The following is a 16,770-nucleotide window of genomic DNA, read 5'->3' as shown; positions in this document are numbered from 1 at the left end:
AAAATTAAAAATATAATATCTCAAAGTAGCCTGTGTGTGGTTGTTTTTTTTTGCATCTCGTGGCCTTGTGTGTGTTGAGTAGAAGAAACGGATTTCCTCTCAAAGTTATGTTTAATTCAGCAGATGAACTAAACCACTACATTGGTTATCAATGATTCAGTGGCTTTGCTGTTCAATTCATTACATTTCCATCTGATTTAGCAGCTCAGTGTCTTATGAATGTAAGTTTATATGCAGGTGTTTTGTAATGGTGGTTGCAGTTTCATGGTAGTGTTGAGCTCCAAAGCAAGATCTAGTGTGATGTTCATGTCGTGCAGCAAACAGTCAGGGTGTGGATGGTTACTTTTGGTAAACTCTAGAGAAATCACCGTTGATGCTCCTAATATGTTACCAGGACAACACTGTTCCCTTAACCAAGTGGTTTTTGGATCAATTCAGATGGGAAATCATATACTTTTTACTCCACTTATTTAGCTATAGTTATTTTTCAGATTTAAGACTTATGATAATCTTATGAAACCAAATACATTGTTTAATATTAAACCAGTGTCTTGTCACGTTTCAGACGTCTGTGAGTTGTTGTTCGCCAAATGACATTTCCCCCTAAACTGCTCATTTAAATAACTGTCTGAGGCTCGAACAGTTAAAATTATATTTTTTTCCGGGAAAGATTGGATGTCACAGCATTAAGTTTCTTCTGTTTCCCCCCCTGTTAATAATCCCATAGATTTATCTTGTGACCCTTTAGCAGCAAGGGGGGATGCAACTCCCACTAGACTAAATGATCTATCTTCATATATTTTTTATCTTTCTGTGGAAAACACCTGGATGCATTTTTCGATAATCTTTTTCATTTATTTATTTCCGTCGGCTTAAAACCAGAATATTCTCCCTACACTCTTTGCAAAAGAGTTCATGACATTCGTTACCTCAGCCTGTTCACCTTCTCTCTTTTATTTCTCTATATGTTTTTCTTGGGCTCTTTCTATCTGTATCAGCCTCCTCTGTCTCTTTATAAACCACACACTGTATATACATGCAAACATAATCCTATGGAGAGAAACACGTCAGAGTTTATACATCCTATGCGCGTGTTAGTGTTAATAAGTGTGTGTTAAATGTGTGTTTCTATATTTAAGGTGTTGGAGAAATGCTGTGTTTCTGTGTAAATACAAGGTCTGAGCAAGTCATGTGTTTTTTGCATGTGTGATTATCATGTGTGCCTGTGTGAATAATTCAAACGTGTACATTATACTGCACTTGCGCCTGTCATCTCCTCGCAGCTTGACTGTGTTAATGTGTGTGCAGTAATGGCTATAATGCCCACATAATGCACCATAATCTATATATGCATGCCTTAACAAAGTGATTCAAACACGATTTAGTCACTTTACTTTACATTTATTTATTGATGCGCGAAACGTGAAACGATTCCCCGACTGTGTTTAGTTTGCGGCTAAAAATAGAAGAAAAAAAAACGTTTTCTTTCTTTCCCTCTTTCTTCTCCGAATGGAACTGTAAATCTTCCGTTAAGCCTATTAATCACGGCTGTCCATAGTCCCAGAGGTCAGCAGGCTCTCCTCTCATTGGGCGGCTCACATCCGAGGGCCGTAACCAGCAGTTGTGCTGCGTTCAGGTCTCATGGGAAAAGGCTGGAGATGTAGGTCTTCTACTTGCACATTATGTACGGTTCATCTCTGCCGGGGTTTGACCCAAATGAGTCTTTGATATACAGTTGGTATTATTATGTTGTACTAATGTACAGTAAATACAAATGTACCACTAGATCAGGGCATGCCCATCAGAAGCAGCATCAAAAATTAATTTATCCCTGAGGGGGAAATTGGATTTTTGAAACAGTTGCTCCATTTTAGAATAATATAAAAATATTTATATAAACATACAGAAGTAAAAATGTGCACATTGTACTGCAATATATAACAACAAACAATATGTATATTTCAATATATACAGTAGTGTAATAATATTAATAATGATATTACTGCTGATTGCTTGAAATGTACAGTGTATCATCAACAGTGTAACAATCAGTCCTAACGCTTACACTATTCTCAGAGTGATGCATCTTTGGGTTATTAAAACACTTTTAGGACAAGGATTAAAAAGTTTTTTAATAACTTCCCTAACTTTGGAAATGACTCCAGAGGTGTCCTAATCTGACTTTATGTTGAAGGAGAGATATTTAGGGAACTGTTGATGTCTTTTAGCAGCAGCTTTGTAACAGCAATTATTTGTGTCGGACACAACCAACAGTTCTGGCAATAATACATCACATTGGACTCCTCCGATAATGTGCAAATATATTAATTTCTTCAACACAAACATTGTTAAATGATGTGATTGGAATAGCTGACTTAGATAATTTAATACAGACATATTTGAATTTCTTATTCCTTTAATTTGCATATACATTTATTTTGGAGCCAGTGCTTACTGACAGTCTACTTGTTGGTCTTATTGTGAGATGTAAGCTGTTTATTAGTTTTGGCATCACAGTAGCGGCATACACTTATAGAAAGCGGTGCTACTTTCTGCATTTCAATTTTGTTCTCCAAACCACAACTTTCACATTAAAAAAACACACAGTGTTGGAATGTAACTAAGTACATTTACTCAAGTACTGTAGTTTTTTCAATGTCAATTTTGAGGTACTTGTACGTAACTGGGGTATTTACATTTTCAAGAAATAAGTTATATGTAATTATAGGTTAAATACAATAAGTCTTGATTGCTGTCCTGGGGGGTCATTCACAAGCCAGCAGTATATAATAGTAGTATAGTAATTAAAGTTACCCACCTTTACCAGCTGCAATATTTAAGTGAGTTACACACAAATGCATCAATAGTTATAGTTCAGTTGTATAATATACATTATTCTGAAATATGGTCCTTCTGCATAATGAATACTTTTACTTTTGGTAGTTGAAGTATATGCTATACTTATATATACTTTATACTTTATATATTATACTTGTATATGCTAATACTTTTGAATGCAGCACTTTTCCTTGTGTATTTCTACACTATGGTATTACTACTTGTACTTAAGTAGAAGACCTGAGTACTTCTTCCAGCACTGAAGCTACAATACATCCGTTTGACTTCTACTTTGCAGCTAAGAGCTTCATGAAACAGCGACGTCACTCTCTCCCCCGGGAGTATTCCTTTTTGTGTTTTTTAAGCTTCATAAATAACTTTCAAGAAGCCCTTCACATCACTCACGTTGGACAGATTTTAATTTAACTTTCAGTGTGATTCCCAGGACGGATCTGAGACGTTTGATGAATACGGGCCCCGAAATCCTTAAATTTGTGCGTCTGTAACCAGATCCAACTCACGCTGTTTTTAGTCTTGCACACAGTTTAGTCTCTTAATCCCATCACCATTATTTCATACATTTTAATCAACAAAGTTTGGACGAATTGAATGGATTTGATCCCCTTTGAGGCTTTATTTTCTCAAACAAAGAGTCTTATGATTGGAAGTTCAGTAGCAGACTGCATGGATGAATTATTGAATGGTGTTGGGCCTTTTTAGTGTGAACTAGGGTGTGAAATTACGTTGAATTTACCAGCCAACTACTGGTAACTGTTGGCTGCCGTTGGTTTAGTCTCCAAGCTACTGTGGCAGGTAGCCAGTCTGAATCGGAGGTCAAGCTTGTGCTAACAGTGAAATTGGCAGGTGATGTTTTTCTCTTATACCTTTCTAATGACGCTGGGTGACAAATATTAACACATCTGCAGTTTCACACGGTGAAATGTTTGTCCTCAGGTAATCGCGCCTGGATCCACACCTCTGGATCAGTTGTTTTCATATAACTTTGCTGTTAATCACAGCAGTAGTTTTTAATTTTGCGCCTCAGGGATTCTGGCTCCCTACGCTTATGAAGAAATTAAAGTACAGTGTGCGTGCGTCAGGGCAGCCTTCTGTAAACAACGGCTTGTAGCAACGCGTGTGATTGCCTAACTTGTGCTGTAAATGTGGCTTTGAAAAATCCAATTCCGGTTCCCTCTCAGCTGTAACAGCAAACACGGAATGATCTTGTAACTATTCAGGTGGAGTTTTGTATTCAAATATACTCATTTGTTTCCACTGTTTAACATTCAGGAATGATTTGCAGAAAGAGCTCAGGATAGATGAGAGACTTCCACAGCAGATCCCAGAATATGTACAAGAGATTGCTACATTACTGCCAGCTGAAGCATTGGTCACAGCTGAATAGAGAGATAAACACTTGACTAATATTTGTATTAGCCAATAAGCCCGTCAGTGTAAGTATCTCAATCTCTCACTTTTTCTCACTCTACTTCCTCCTTCCTACACTTTCTTATTTTTGCACACAACTTTTTTCCTTTCCCATTCTTTCTGTCAGAGAGAAGACAAGGGTGATGGTGGGATGAAAAGTAAGGTCAAAAAGTGAGAATAAGAGGCAGATGAAAAGAAAATGGATGGGAGAGAGAAAATGAAGGTGTAAAGGAGAAAGGAGACACAAAGAGAATAATGACAGTAGTAGAGTGGGAATAAAGAGGGATAGAGATACTTAGAACAGTATGTTCTGGCTTACTGACAGTCTTATTGGCCATTAAGTCTCAAGTCTCACCTCCATCTTTTTTTCTTCTACTCCTTCTCTCCCCTCCCCCTCATTGTCTTCTGCTTTTCTTTTCTGTTCTATTTTTCTTCCTCCTTCGCCTCTCATTAATCAGATCCCTCAGTAACATTTTTATAAGCGTCAAGCACTTTATTTACTCAACGCATTCACATAATGAATGGAGCAATCACAGTGTAATCATGTGCAAGCAGCCACGCATACAGTTTGACAAGAGGCTGCATGGAACTGCACTGGTAACTCCTAACAGATAGAAATCAGAATGACTTAAAGGAGATATTTTATGCTCATCTTCAGGTTCACACTTGTATTTTGGGTTCTACTAGAACATGTTCACATGCTCTGATTGGTCAGTGTTTCCAGGTCTTTCGTATCTGCGCTCTCCGCATCGCTGCACCCTCCTTGCAGCTGGGGAATGACTGTCACGGCACTTTCTACCTATATATGTATAGTTGTGACTTCAAAACCATACAGATGTCCAGGCGGCTCACTTAAAGGCACAGTTTCTCAATACGGGCTGTGTGCCTTTCTTCATGGTTTGAGCGTTTTGGTACTTTCACAGTATTTATATTGCATCTAGACTTGCTTGGAAATCAAAAAAGAAATGGAAATCTCCATTTTTCTTTTTACAATATGGGACCGTCAAGGCAAACTTGTGTAAGGACAAAGAAAGTAATGGACTACCAATACCAAATAAACTCTGAGCATAGGCGGCGCTATTAAGGGATAAAAAAGAGGCTAAAATGTTCCCTGGAAGAGGGTGAAGGTGGCTGCTCGCCTTGACTGTGTCGCTTCCCAGGGCCAAATCATTGTCATATCAATTGTTTACAAGAGCATAAAGTTGGATCTATGAATTTAGATTTAAAATGTACAACATTTTCCTCCGGATGACCATGCCCCTGGACCCCCATAAAGGGTCCGGGGTCCACCCACCACGGTCTTGTAAAATCCTGTGAACACTGGGTTCACAGAGTCGGACTGGCCGTCGGGAGCACAGACGTGGAGAGACCCCTCCCCTCCTAATTTATGACACAAAAGCTACGTGTCAATATTTATCTTTTTGCTGATGTGTGTACAATGTGCATGAGCTGAAAAGGTCAACAAAACTCACTGAGGAGAAAATTAACTATTAAGTGTAAACTAAAGAAAGACTTACAGAAATAACTGTTGAAATAATGGTTACTGTCAACAGCAGCTACAGACTCAGTAACCTACGATTTACATAATGAAAAAACTGTTTCCACCCTGGCTTACTCAGTGGATTACAACTTTTAAGTGCATTTGGTCTCAACATTAAAGAAACTAGCTTGTGCTAAGTTGTTGCTAAAATGTTGGATCAACTGGGAACAAGTGTGGGCAGGGAAAGCACTTAAACGGCTCATCTCAAAATGCACCAGTGGAGTTGTTGGCAGAGAGTAGCCCCATAGGGCACATTTTAGTGAAACTTTTCTACCACCGATAATAGCCTGACTGTAGTAGAAAATGTTCTGCATGGAAATTGTTCAAAATTTGTTAAAACTTTAAATATGTCTGCCTCCGCTAACTGAGTTTCAGTGCAGCGCCAAATCTGATAGATAGAATTTACATAACATTAAATGTCAAAGTGTGTCATTGAGGAAGAGAGTGAGACTTCGAGTGCCACCAACAGTATCTGTCCAGATGTATGGAATCAAATGAGCATGACATTGAATGTGTGAGTGCATCATATGTAAATCTTTTTTCTTCCAGTATTTATATTTTTTCTGCCCATGCAAACATTTTGTATTGAATTTTACAAAAGTCTAAATTAAATCAATGAAATGTGTGTTTTCCAGTCCAGTGCCATGCAGACTGCCAGTCATGCTCGGGGACTCCTGACCAATGTGAGAGCTGCAGGGACACAAAGGCCTTCCTCCATCTTGGCCGCTGTCTGTCCGTCTGTCCAGGTGGCTACTACGCCGAAGGACGAGTATGTGCAGGTAGGACGGTCTTTTAAATATACAGTATATATATATATATTAAAATAGCTTTTTGAAACTTTTACACTTCAGACAATGCTCTATGCAAATAAATTAGCACGCTGTTACAATACGCTACTCACAATTAGTAGTTAATAAATGTTTTGTCTTTTGCTGTTTGATTTCGGTAAAGAAAGATAATTATATATATATATTTGTCCCCTCTCACCCGCCTTACAAAAAGCATATTGATCGGTCCGCTGCTCCCAGCTCACCGTATGGACAGTGCTAGCTTGCTCTCCTGTGCCCAGGATCCACAACCTATAATAATTGCTTTCTCGCATGATGTACCTTCCGACGTTAAGCAAAGATCCAAAACGGAAAATTCCTTTTCGTATGAAGTGATTTCCACCCTCGCACATCCAGACGAGGTAGCGTAGCTTACTTCAGAAGCCCATGCACTTCAATATTACCGCCAGCTTTGTTGAAAAAATTATTGACGAAGAAATAATATCTGTGGAGGAGCGAAATAAATCTTTTGAACGTGCAGTTCTTATTAAGGTTTGCACACCTTCTTCTGAGAATCATAACGTAGTACACACAGAACTCAGAAGTCAATACACATACAGCTTAAATCAGTGCAACTTATTCTTTCCAGTGATAAAAAAAGAAGTAGCTCCCAATACATTATAATTTCTGTTAATATATTTGAAGTTTTTGTGGTGACCCTGAGGAAGCTCTACAGAGGCTCCGTGTGATCTGCTCGCCACAGCTTGGTTCAGCGTCTCTCACCTAAATACCACAGTACTTTATGATCGCTGTAAAGAAAGAAATATTTGCAATTTTATGGAATATTTTCAACAATATATATAATATTCTGAATTCACGCAGCATCTGCAGAAAATGATTTATTGATTAATCGTAAAGAGAACTAGATTCACGTTAACCACGCTGAAAACAGATGACACCTTTGGCTCCACCTTCAAGAGGAAATAATGTCAAAGTGCAGCAGCTGCACCTGCTGTAACACATCCGTCTTTCTATCCGTCTGTGAGTGCGCCTGTATTTACTTTATGTGTATGTTTTCCATCCTCATCCTTTATCCATGTATGTGTGTTTGTGCCTGTCACTTTTGCCCGACTCGAAACCAGCCACAGCTCCTTGACCGAGCTCTGACCCGCGACAGCCGTAATCTCTTTAGCATTTTACTGCATTGAATTCCTACCATCCCATTGACCTGTTCTCCTGCAGAGCCAGACACTTACTGCCCACAGCTTTCCATGAAGCTGTAAACACCAAACGCCCTCTTGCCGTACAGCTATCAGGCGCAGATAAAGGTATTAACTTTAAAGCCGAGCTGCTAATGCTTGCGACTGAATCTTTAACAACACTTGTGCCTCTAACAAATAAAGAGTGATACTCGTGTCCTGCACGTGTGGATTGTGTAGAGAAGTTATACTAAATGTATTCAACCAGGAAAGTGCCTCACTGAGATTATAAATATCTTTCAACAGGCCAAGATAGCAACAACACAATACTACATAGAAGTTACCAAACATACAGTATTAAGCTAACTTAAAGGGGACATACCATTTAAAGCAGGGGTGGGGAACCTCTGTCCCCATTTGAGCCGGCCCTCGAGGTAATTCATAAACACACGCAAAAAAATCTAGAATTTAAAAAAAAAATCTAGACAGCATTAGACGGGCGATTGCCGGTTTTTCCTGGCCAAGGTCAGGGTCCTTGAACACAACACAAGCGGAACGTGCCATCACGTGGTCACGTCATGACAAAAAACTTCGATATTAAACGAGACAGTCATTGACATCAGTGAACGCAGCGTGGCGAGTGTAAAACAGAGAAAGCTGGATGAGGAATGTCGCACTTTCCAGGAGAAATGGACGAACGATAATTTCTTTGAGGAAGTAAAAGGCCAATGTGCCTAGTTTGTGCGGACGTGCTTGCGGTGAAACACGAAACCTGTCAAACTGCACGAGTTGAAAGGACGAGTGCGTTTGGATAAAGTTAACGCTCTTCGGCGGAGTTTGGCCCAACAAGCAGCTCTCTCCAGAGCAGTAACATACAAACATGGAAAGATAGATCGGTAGACCACCACACCAAGAACAGACTATTCCACCACTGCTGTGCAATTATCACTGCCATTTACAATACTCACTTTATTTTCCATCAACCACTTGGTACTTATATTATTTTTTATTCTATTTAATTATTGTTTACTGCCTTTTTACTTCATATGTTCTTTTGCTGTGACAAGATACATTTCCCCGTTGTGGGACTAATAAAGGATTTCTGATTTCTGATAAAACAGAAAGATACAGGGATAGAAAAGTTGCTTTTTTGCACAGCATAAAAGAAAAGTGAAATGAATGTCTTAAACATTTTTTTGCAGAGGTTATGAGTTAAATAATTAGTACGGCCCTCGAAGGATGTTGTAAAAAAGATTATGTATGTAAGTGTGTCTAAGATTATAGTTTCTATATTTAAAAAAGTGATTTTAACTATGTACCATTTATTCCTGCTAAAGTTACACTTTTTATTAAAAAGCTGTTAGTAGTTCTCAGTTCTCAGTGACTCCGAGGATAACAAGTTTGAATTATACAAAACATAGAAATGCTGCCTGTTCCATAAATATAAGTGGTAGGCTAAGGCAAGCTTTCTTTTTATTTTTCATAAACATGCCAATTTCAAAAATAAATTGTTAATAAAATACACAACAAATCACACAGTAATTCTTGACATAACAGTTGTCGTGGTGTGTTGGATAACTGTCTGTCAGTACTAATGTTAAGATTGGATGATTTTGCTAAAACCTGCATTACTTTAATGACATTTCATGGCAAGAAAAACAATTTACTTTTAGTTATTTAGTTTGTTACTTCCAATACTTATAACATTTGCAGCTCACTCATTTCATTAACCCTAAACTATACTGAGGGAAGAAAAACCTAATATGATCTTATGAATTATTTCAGAACATCCTTTTCTACATTGAATTCTGCCTCGCATATAAATATACATTTTTCTGTCATTTTTCTACAACTTATATAAAGCCACAAGTAGTGTGGAACATGCTCCGTCTCCCTCTGTCAATCCCACACAGCCTCATTTCTAAAACAATGTGGGGGACAGAAAATAAAGCTGCGAGCCTGAACGTGCGTTGTTGATAAGATTGTCTCTCTCGTCGTTCCTTCTTCTTCTCCTCCTTTTCCCCTCAGACTTCTTTTCATCTTACTTGAAATCTCTTTCTCCTTTCGCCTCGAGTCTATCGATCTCACAATCTGTTTTATTTTCTAATCTGTTCTTGTCCTTCTCACCATCATCACCATCCTCATCATCTTCATCCTGATTGCAATCTTTCTTTTTTTACTCTGTCGTCACTCCTGCTATATCCGTGTGAGTGGGTGTCCGGGAGGTTTAAAGGGGATTTAGTTGCTTTTCATTCTGTAATTTTGACATTTGAAGTCTCCTCATATGTGTTTTCTCTCCGGTTCTATATGCACCAGAATCATTATTATGTGTATAGAGATGTCTATAGAGTGTGTGGATGATGTATTTGCTGTGTTTTAATAATGTTTTAACAACATTGGTCTTAGACCTTTTTCATAAATGTTGAAGATCTCTGAAAAATCTGTTTTGGGCGGTAAAAACAATTAAATCAATAAAAACTTGATTTACTCCTGTGTTTTGTTGCTAACAGCACTTTGGGCCATGTACGTAGTTACATAATTCAATATTAGATATAAAAAAGTTTAAAACCCGTGAAATAGACAACATACATCATCTTCTTCTGCGTCTTCTCATTTTATTCACAGTGTTACTGCACAGCAGTGAAGTCAACTCCATCTGCAACAAGAGTTGTTTCTTCATCAGGAAGCTGAAAGTATACACATATGTGGGACAACTGACAAAAAAGCCAGACAGTGTTCGTGGCCAAAGACAAAATAAGGGTTATCTCATGTGGGTAGCAGCATTAGCCTGAGTTACAAAGACGCACGATAGATCCATCTTTAGTCATAGTTCCCACAGGTCCTTGAAATCCTTGAAAGTTTGTGAATTGATGGAAAGAATTATATATATATTTTTGCAGAAGAATGGAAATTGAAACTATTTTCAGATTTATTTCTTAACTTTAGTAAAAATTAAGAAAGTGCAACCGAGATTAATCTTGATCCGCGGCTCAAATGATGCTGTGTTGGGTCCTTAAATTTGAGTGAATTCGGCCTGGAAAGACCTTGAATTATCTTTAACAATTTGTGAGAACTCTGCTTATTGTTCCAGCAGGGAAATGTGCTGCTCTTTAAGTCTTTAAGTCTCTTCAGAACATTTTGTTCAACCACTTTTAAAAAACATATTTCCGTGTCTGTGAACATTTGGGTTGAAATAAACCTTGGCTTTCCTCTGGGACATCCAGTTTCCCTTCCACATTCTCAGAACATCCAGAGCAACAAGAGACTTAAAATCAGGTTTGAATTGTACCTTTGATGAACTGCACATCCAGGTTCTCTGGATTCTTTGACTTGCATTACGAGATACAACAGGCAGTCCTAAAGTAAGAAAAGGGAAAGAGAAAATATATTTTTTTAAGTGACTGACCTCTCTCCTCCTCCTCCTCCTCCTCCTCCTCCACAGTCTGCCAGTCATCCTGTGCCACCTGTTCCAGCAGGTGGGACTGCCAGTCCTGTGGCTCCCAGATGCCCCTGCTCAGCGCTGATAGCGGCGAGTGCCTGACTTCCTGTCCTCCTGGTTCCTACCAGCATGACAACACACACTGTCGCCGTGAGTATCACAGTATGAAAGTCCTCTCTGGATGCCAATGTGTAGGTCAGAATGGTGATTTGGCTCTGATCCAACCAATAACAGGGTGCACACATTGGGAAAGATGAAATTCCAGCAGAACTTTAATTGAAACTTTATTTTGGCAGTCAGTCTCATTGAGATTAAAATCTATTTTTCAAGAGAGACATGAAAGCAAGAAACATTCACATGAACACAAACAGAAACACAACACAACTATACAGTAACAAGGAATTAAAAACAGCCATGAAAACTTTCAGATGATAAAGCTTCACAATCTCCCAATGGAACACAGGACTGTGCTTTGACCTGAACGCTGCTCTGCCAACATGAGTGTGGCATGAGGGATGTGTAAGGTTAAGTTGTTACTGGATGAGAGGAGAGATAAGATTTAGTTTGGGAGCTTCAATAGCAAAGCTTTCTAGATGAATAACATGACTGTCAGGAGGTCCATCGGACTGTTTGACACAGAGAACAACGATGAGTCTAAAAAAGTGTCATTTGTGATCATGCGAAACGCTCTTTGATACACAGGGTGTAACAGCTGAAGTGTTGATGACAGCATGATAATACAGAATATCTATAGCCAAGGACAGACATGAAGGTCGACTGCACAATAGTTTTTTACGGCCGGTAAAAGACAGACGTCCTTTGACTATACAATTATCTTTACACACACACACACACACACACACACAAACATTCCAATGGCCTACAGCATAGGCATAGGATTGAACCACTAACCTGCCGGTCTACCTCCTGAGCCACAGCCTCCCGTCTATGCAGTAGTTACTCACCACTAGTTACTCACCACTAGTTACTCACCGCTAGTTACCCACTGCTAGTTACTCACCACTAGTTACTCACCACTAGTTACTCACTACTAGTTACTCACTACTAGTTACTCACCACTAGTTACTCACTACTAGTTACGCACTACTATTTACCCACTGCTAGTTACTCGCTACTAGTTACTCACCACTAGTTACTCACCACTAGTTACTCACTACTAGTTACTCACCACTAGTTACTCACCACTAGTTACTCACTACTAGTTACTCACTACTAGTTACTCACCACTAGTTACTCACCACTAGTTAATCACTACTGCATAGTAAAACAAATGTGTTGTCAAATGTCTGAATGTTTTTATTTCTCGGCAAGATTTTCTAAATTTGGGTTAAGATGAGTGAGTTTAGGTTAATTCAGATGACTTGATTAGAGATTTTCATCAGCTAAATCAATCTTACCACTTGAATAAAGATAATATATTCTCCATATATGAAGATTTTAATGTATTGACATATGTTTGATAGTATCATATCAAAATATTAGTTTTTTCAACATATATGGACAGATAGAAAAACGGCTTTGTATCTTTTACAGACTAAAATATTATAATATATAATAATTCCATATGATCTACAATATTTGTATATATACATCAATATATGGTCATGCTGAATTCCTTTTGAAGAGACCAAACTGATGTGTATGAAGCCAGATGGATGAAATGTTTCTGTACCTCCTCTAATCCTTCCTCTCCTTCTTTTATCTTTATTTGTCTATGCTTTGTTTTCTCCAAATAATTAGTTAATTCTACTTCTGTTATGTAATCCCATACATTCATCAGATTCTGACATCAATATCAGAACACTGATATCTTTCCAACAACTGGTTTCAAATCAAACTCTTGGCAGTGGGGCAGAAAGTGCATCCACAGTTCAGCAAACAAGCAGTTTAACAGCGGGCCTCCACAGTTGTTGCATCGCAGTGTTTTGGGAGCTTCAGATAAAATCTGTGACTTGTTTCCAGTGGATTGTTTCAGGATAACTTTGAGTGGATTTTCTAACTGAATATTTGATGAAGTGACGTAGGAGAGAGCTCTCTCTGGGGTTTCCGAGTATTAGTCCGTCAGTATTGTGGCTTTGCTGCCTATAAGTCCTAGGAAGTCTGTTTTATCGCATGCTTGCTGAGCTGTTGATGCGCTCCCTGTCTGAATTGTGTGAAAAAGTTTCTCTGACTTTAAAACGGGTAGAGAGCACTCAAGAGTCTATACTAAAGAACATTATTAAAACTCATTTGCACAACAAAGAAATGTGGAGTTGAAAATTAAAAGGACTTGGAAATCCCAAAGTCTTAAATTGGCTTTTGGCTTAAGTTTTCTGTTTTATTGATATCTCACTCAACTGAAGCCGGTTGTGTTTTAATATAATTACTGCTGCAATAAGCTACACTCTGCCTCCTGTCAATCACACGACAAAAACAGAAAGACTCTGCCAGGACATAATTCCTTAAATAATTGCACGAGTGACACAGGAGAAAAAACAACGCTGTAGAGAACGGGGTTTTACTTTCAGCAGCAGCAACTCTGACTGGGTTCCAAATGAAACAATTGGCAGTATTTGCGAGTGGGAAGCTGTTGAGGGATCACACTGTTGTCAATGCAGTATCAACTTCTACCGGTCCAACGTATCCTCATACAACGGTTAATATGAAATCTTGCATCTTTACTGTGCTCTCCTCCGAATGTACATGTTTCTTAGTTTGTCCAGTCTACCAAGACTTTTGCAGTTATAAATAGTGAGTTGCCTTCGCACCACATAACAGAAGCTAACGTCATAGAGGAATAGATTTCATTGAGGCTCACTGTTGCACATAGTGAGTAAGTTACAGAGAGTTGGACACTGACCAATCATAGCTTTAGGACTTACAGAGGTGATGGGTAAGGAGGAGCCGGGGACACAAATCATCCTCTTTTGCTTTGCCATGTTTATAGTTGTCTACAGAATAACAATCCGTGCTTCTATGAGTTAATGTCAGGAAACACGTGATGGAAGTTGTCAACCTGGCACGATGCTGAGTCGATTGTCTTGCTCCTTAAAATTAAATGGGAACTTTTCTTGCGTGATGGTTATTTTTGTTCCCACACGCCTGTCCGCTTGGGATGTTATTATATGCCCTGATGTGGCATTAGTGTACTCGTTCTGATGTTACTGTGATCTAAATGTAAGTGGGATTTAAGTGACAGATTGTTTAAGTACTTTCTAGATTACCCAAACTTGCATTTTTAACAGTTCCATGTAAGTGAATAGAGGTGGTTTAACCTAGTTTGCTAGTTAGACGATTAGTCAAGCTTTCTTAGTAGTGTCCATTTGATACATTTGGCAGTTTAGTCCATGGCAGTTAAACCTTTTAATGATTGAAAGGAATATCAAATGCTAATGTTACTTGAGGTGGAGCTCTCAATCAAAAGCGTGATCTGATCACAGCCCTGAGAAATGGTGTAATCAGCCAAATGAGCTGTTTTTGAATTAGGTTTGGTTCATAGCTATGAACATTTATTTCGCCTCTATTTGTGGATGCTTAATGAGATACTTAATTGATATAATAATACGTGCATTTTTACTATTTCAAGCCAAGTTTCCAGAGGCCAAACCACAGGAGAGGAACTCTAGTAACAGACACAATTTTATATCTACAGCTTACAAAGACACATGCATTCTTGTTTTATAACTACCAACAGTTTCTACAGTCTTAACAGTGAGTAAAAGCAAGAAGGGAGGCTAGATCCCACTGTACACAGTGCTAAAGCAGGATAAATACACAACAAGGGACGTCTACATTGACTGTTACTCAACCGCTATCTACTTTAAAGGTCTCCAAGCGCTCTAAAGCCTGAACCAATAAATAAAACCTCTGGTTCAGTGAGCTAAACCCCCGTGGGCATGCTAATACACTCTGAACAGTTTAGCCAAGCGCCTCCATCGAGTGGGGAAGACCTGCTGTGATTCCTGGGGATGATGGGTAGAAATAGAAAGAGCGAGAGGGGAGGGGGTGAGAGAGCGAGAGTAACCACAGTCCGGTTCTGCAGCTCAATTTCACACCTTAATGAATATCGTCAGAAGGATTGGAATTCCAGACCTCCCAGTGCACAAGCTCCTTGGATGGCCTTAAATAGGACACACAGCAGCAGCCATTGTAGAAAGCTAGATTTGTTTTATCTTGCCTCCATCCATCCAGCTTTATGAACTGGATAGTGCTAGCTATCGTACAAACCCAAAGTGGACATCCCACTTCATACATTTATGCTGCCTCTGTCCCACTTTGATGCCACATACACTGGCTCCATCCATTGCAGAATTCCCCTCTCATGCATTAATCCAACATCTTCCCTGCATTAATACTGCAGTTAATTCATTTTTAAAATGTTGCACAGAAAAAGCAAATAAAGTCAGTGGCAGTTGTGTGTCATGAATTCATCCCGCTTCTATCCAGGTTTAGTACTGCACATTCACTACACAAAGCTCTTGTGTGTCTCTCATCTAACTAGTCAGCAGACCATTTATTTTAACCTCCAACTGGCTGTCATGAGAGCACAGCTCTTTTTGGTTTTTCCCAAGCAGTTTCTCCTGGGGACTAGGGAAAAATAGCAGCAGTGTAAAGGAGGACTCAGTAAATCAGAAGGTGATTAGGTCAAGGCTATTAGGGTGGATTTAGCCTGAGTGAACTCCTTTTCCAATGCTTGCTCATAGGGGAAAAGAAGGAAGGAATGAGGGAAGAGATAGAAGAGAGCTAGAGGAGATGAGAGCTGACAGCAGTTATTAGTGTTAGGTGTTTGGAAAGTGCTAGAGACATTGCTGCAGACGATTGTAGCATTTCTTGGCAGAGAACCAGGACCACCCAGAGCCCAGTGCGTCCCTGGAGGACTCTGTGGGTATTTTTGTTAATGCCTCTGGCTCATGACTGAAGGCTTTTCTGCTTGTGCATGTATTAAAAGTCAGCTTGTTAATAATTACGGGAGGCGTTGTACTGACGATATTCTCCCCCCACTCCCCTCTCATTTCTTTATGTCCTGTTTTTACCCACGTCTCCTTATTCTGTGTTGCTTCTCGTCTCCAATGGCTCTGTGAGATAGACAGCTTGATGCACAAACTGTGCTGCTCCTGGCTCGGTGTTTCAGTAATTCAAAGGAAAATAAACTGGGGCCACTGTTACTAATCTCTTGATTTTTATTTTGAAACATTGGCTGTGTGAAATATGAATACTCGTGAATACATGTTAATGAGGTTAAGTTAGTCTGTAAGGATTTGGTACCGCGAAGGATAACAATCACAGTGTACTACATGTACTATAAGTATAAGAATTGAGAAGCGATGAAGATGGTCACTCCTCAGCTACTTCCATCATCAACTCCAGGAAGAAACAATGTGTTTAATTATTTTTTACTACTTACCCAATCAGGCAAGTGAGTTTCTGGATTTACTAACCCAATGTGGCATTTTACTTTGCCCGGGCAACCGGGGAATCCTGATTGTTGAGCCATGTATTAAGCTGATCAGCATTTTGAAAAAGGTTTTCAAGCTTTTAATGCTTATTTAATTAATTAAA

General features: G+C 39.0%; 1 protein-coding gene across 1 annotated transcript in view; it reads left to right on the top strand.

The window, feature by feature from the left end:
* Positions 1–16,770, top strand: part of fras1 (Fraser extracellular matrix complex subunit 1) — a 250,207-nt gene that overhangs the window by 102,556 nt on the left and 130,881 nt on the right. Inside the window, 2 exon segments of the mRNA XM_029439391.1 lie at positions 6,442–6,585; positions 11,215–11,361. Of these exon segments, the coding sequence (XP_029295251.1) occupies positions 6,442–6,585; positions 11,215–11,361 (291 nt within the window).

The sequence above is a fragment of the Cottoperca gobio genome, chromosome 9 (assembly GCF_900634415.1).
Source record: "Cottoperca gobio chromosome 9, fCotGob3.1, whole genome shotgun sequence".
Taxonomy (NCBI): Eukaryota; Metazoa; Chordata; class Actinopteri; order Perciformes; family Bovichtidae; genus Cottoperca; species Cottoperca gobio.
The sequence above is the reverse complement of the archived record's forward strand: the minus strand, read 5'-3'. Positions and strand labels throughout refer to the sequence as shown.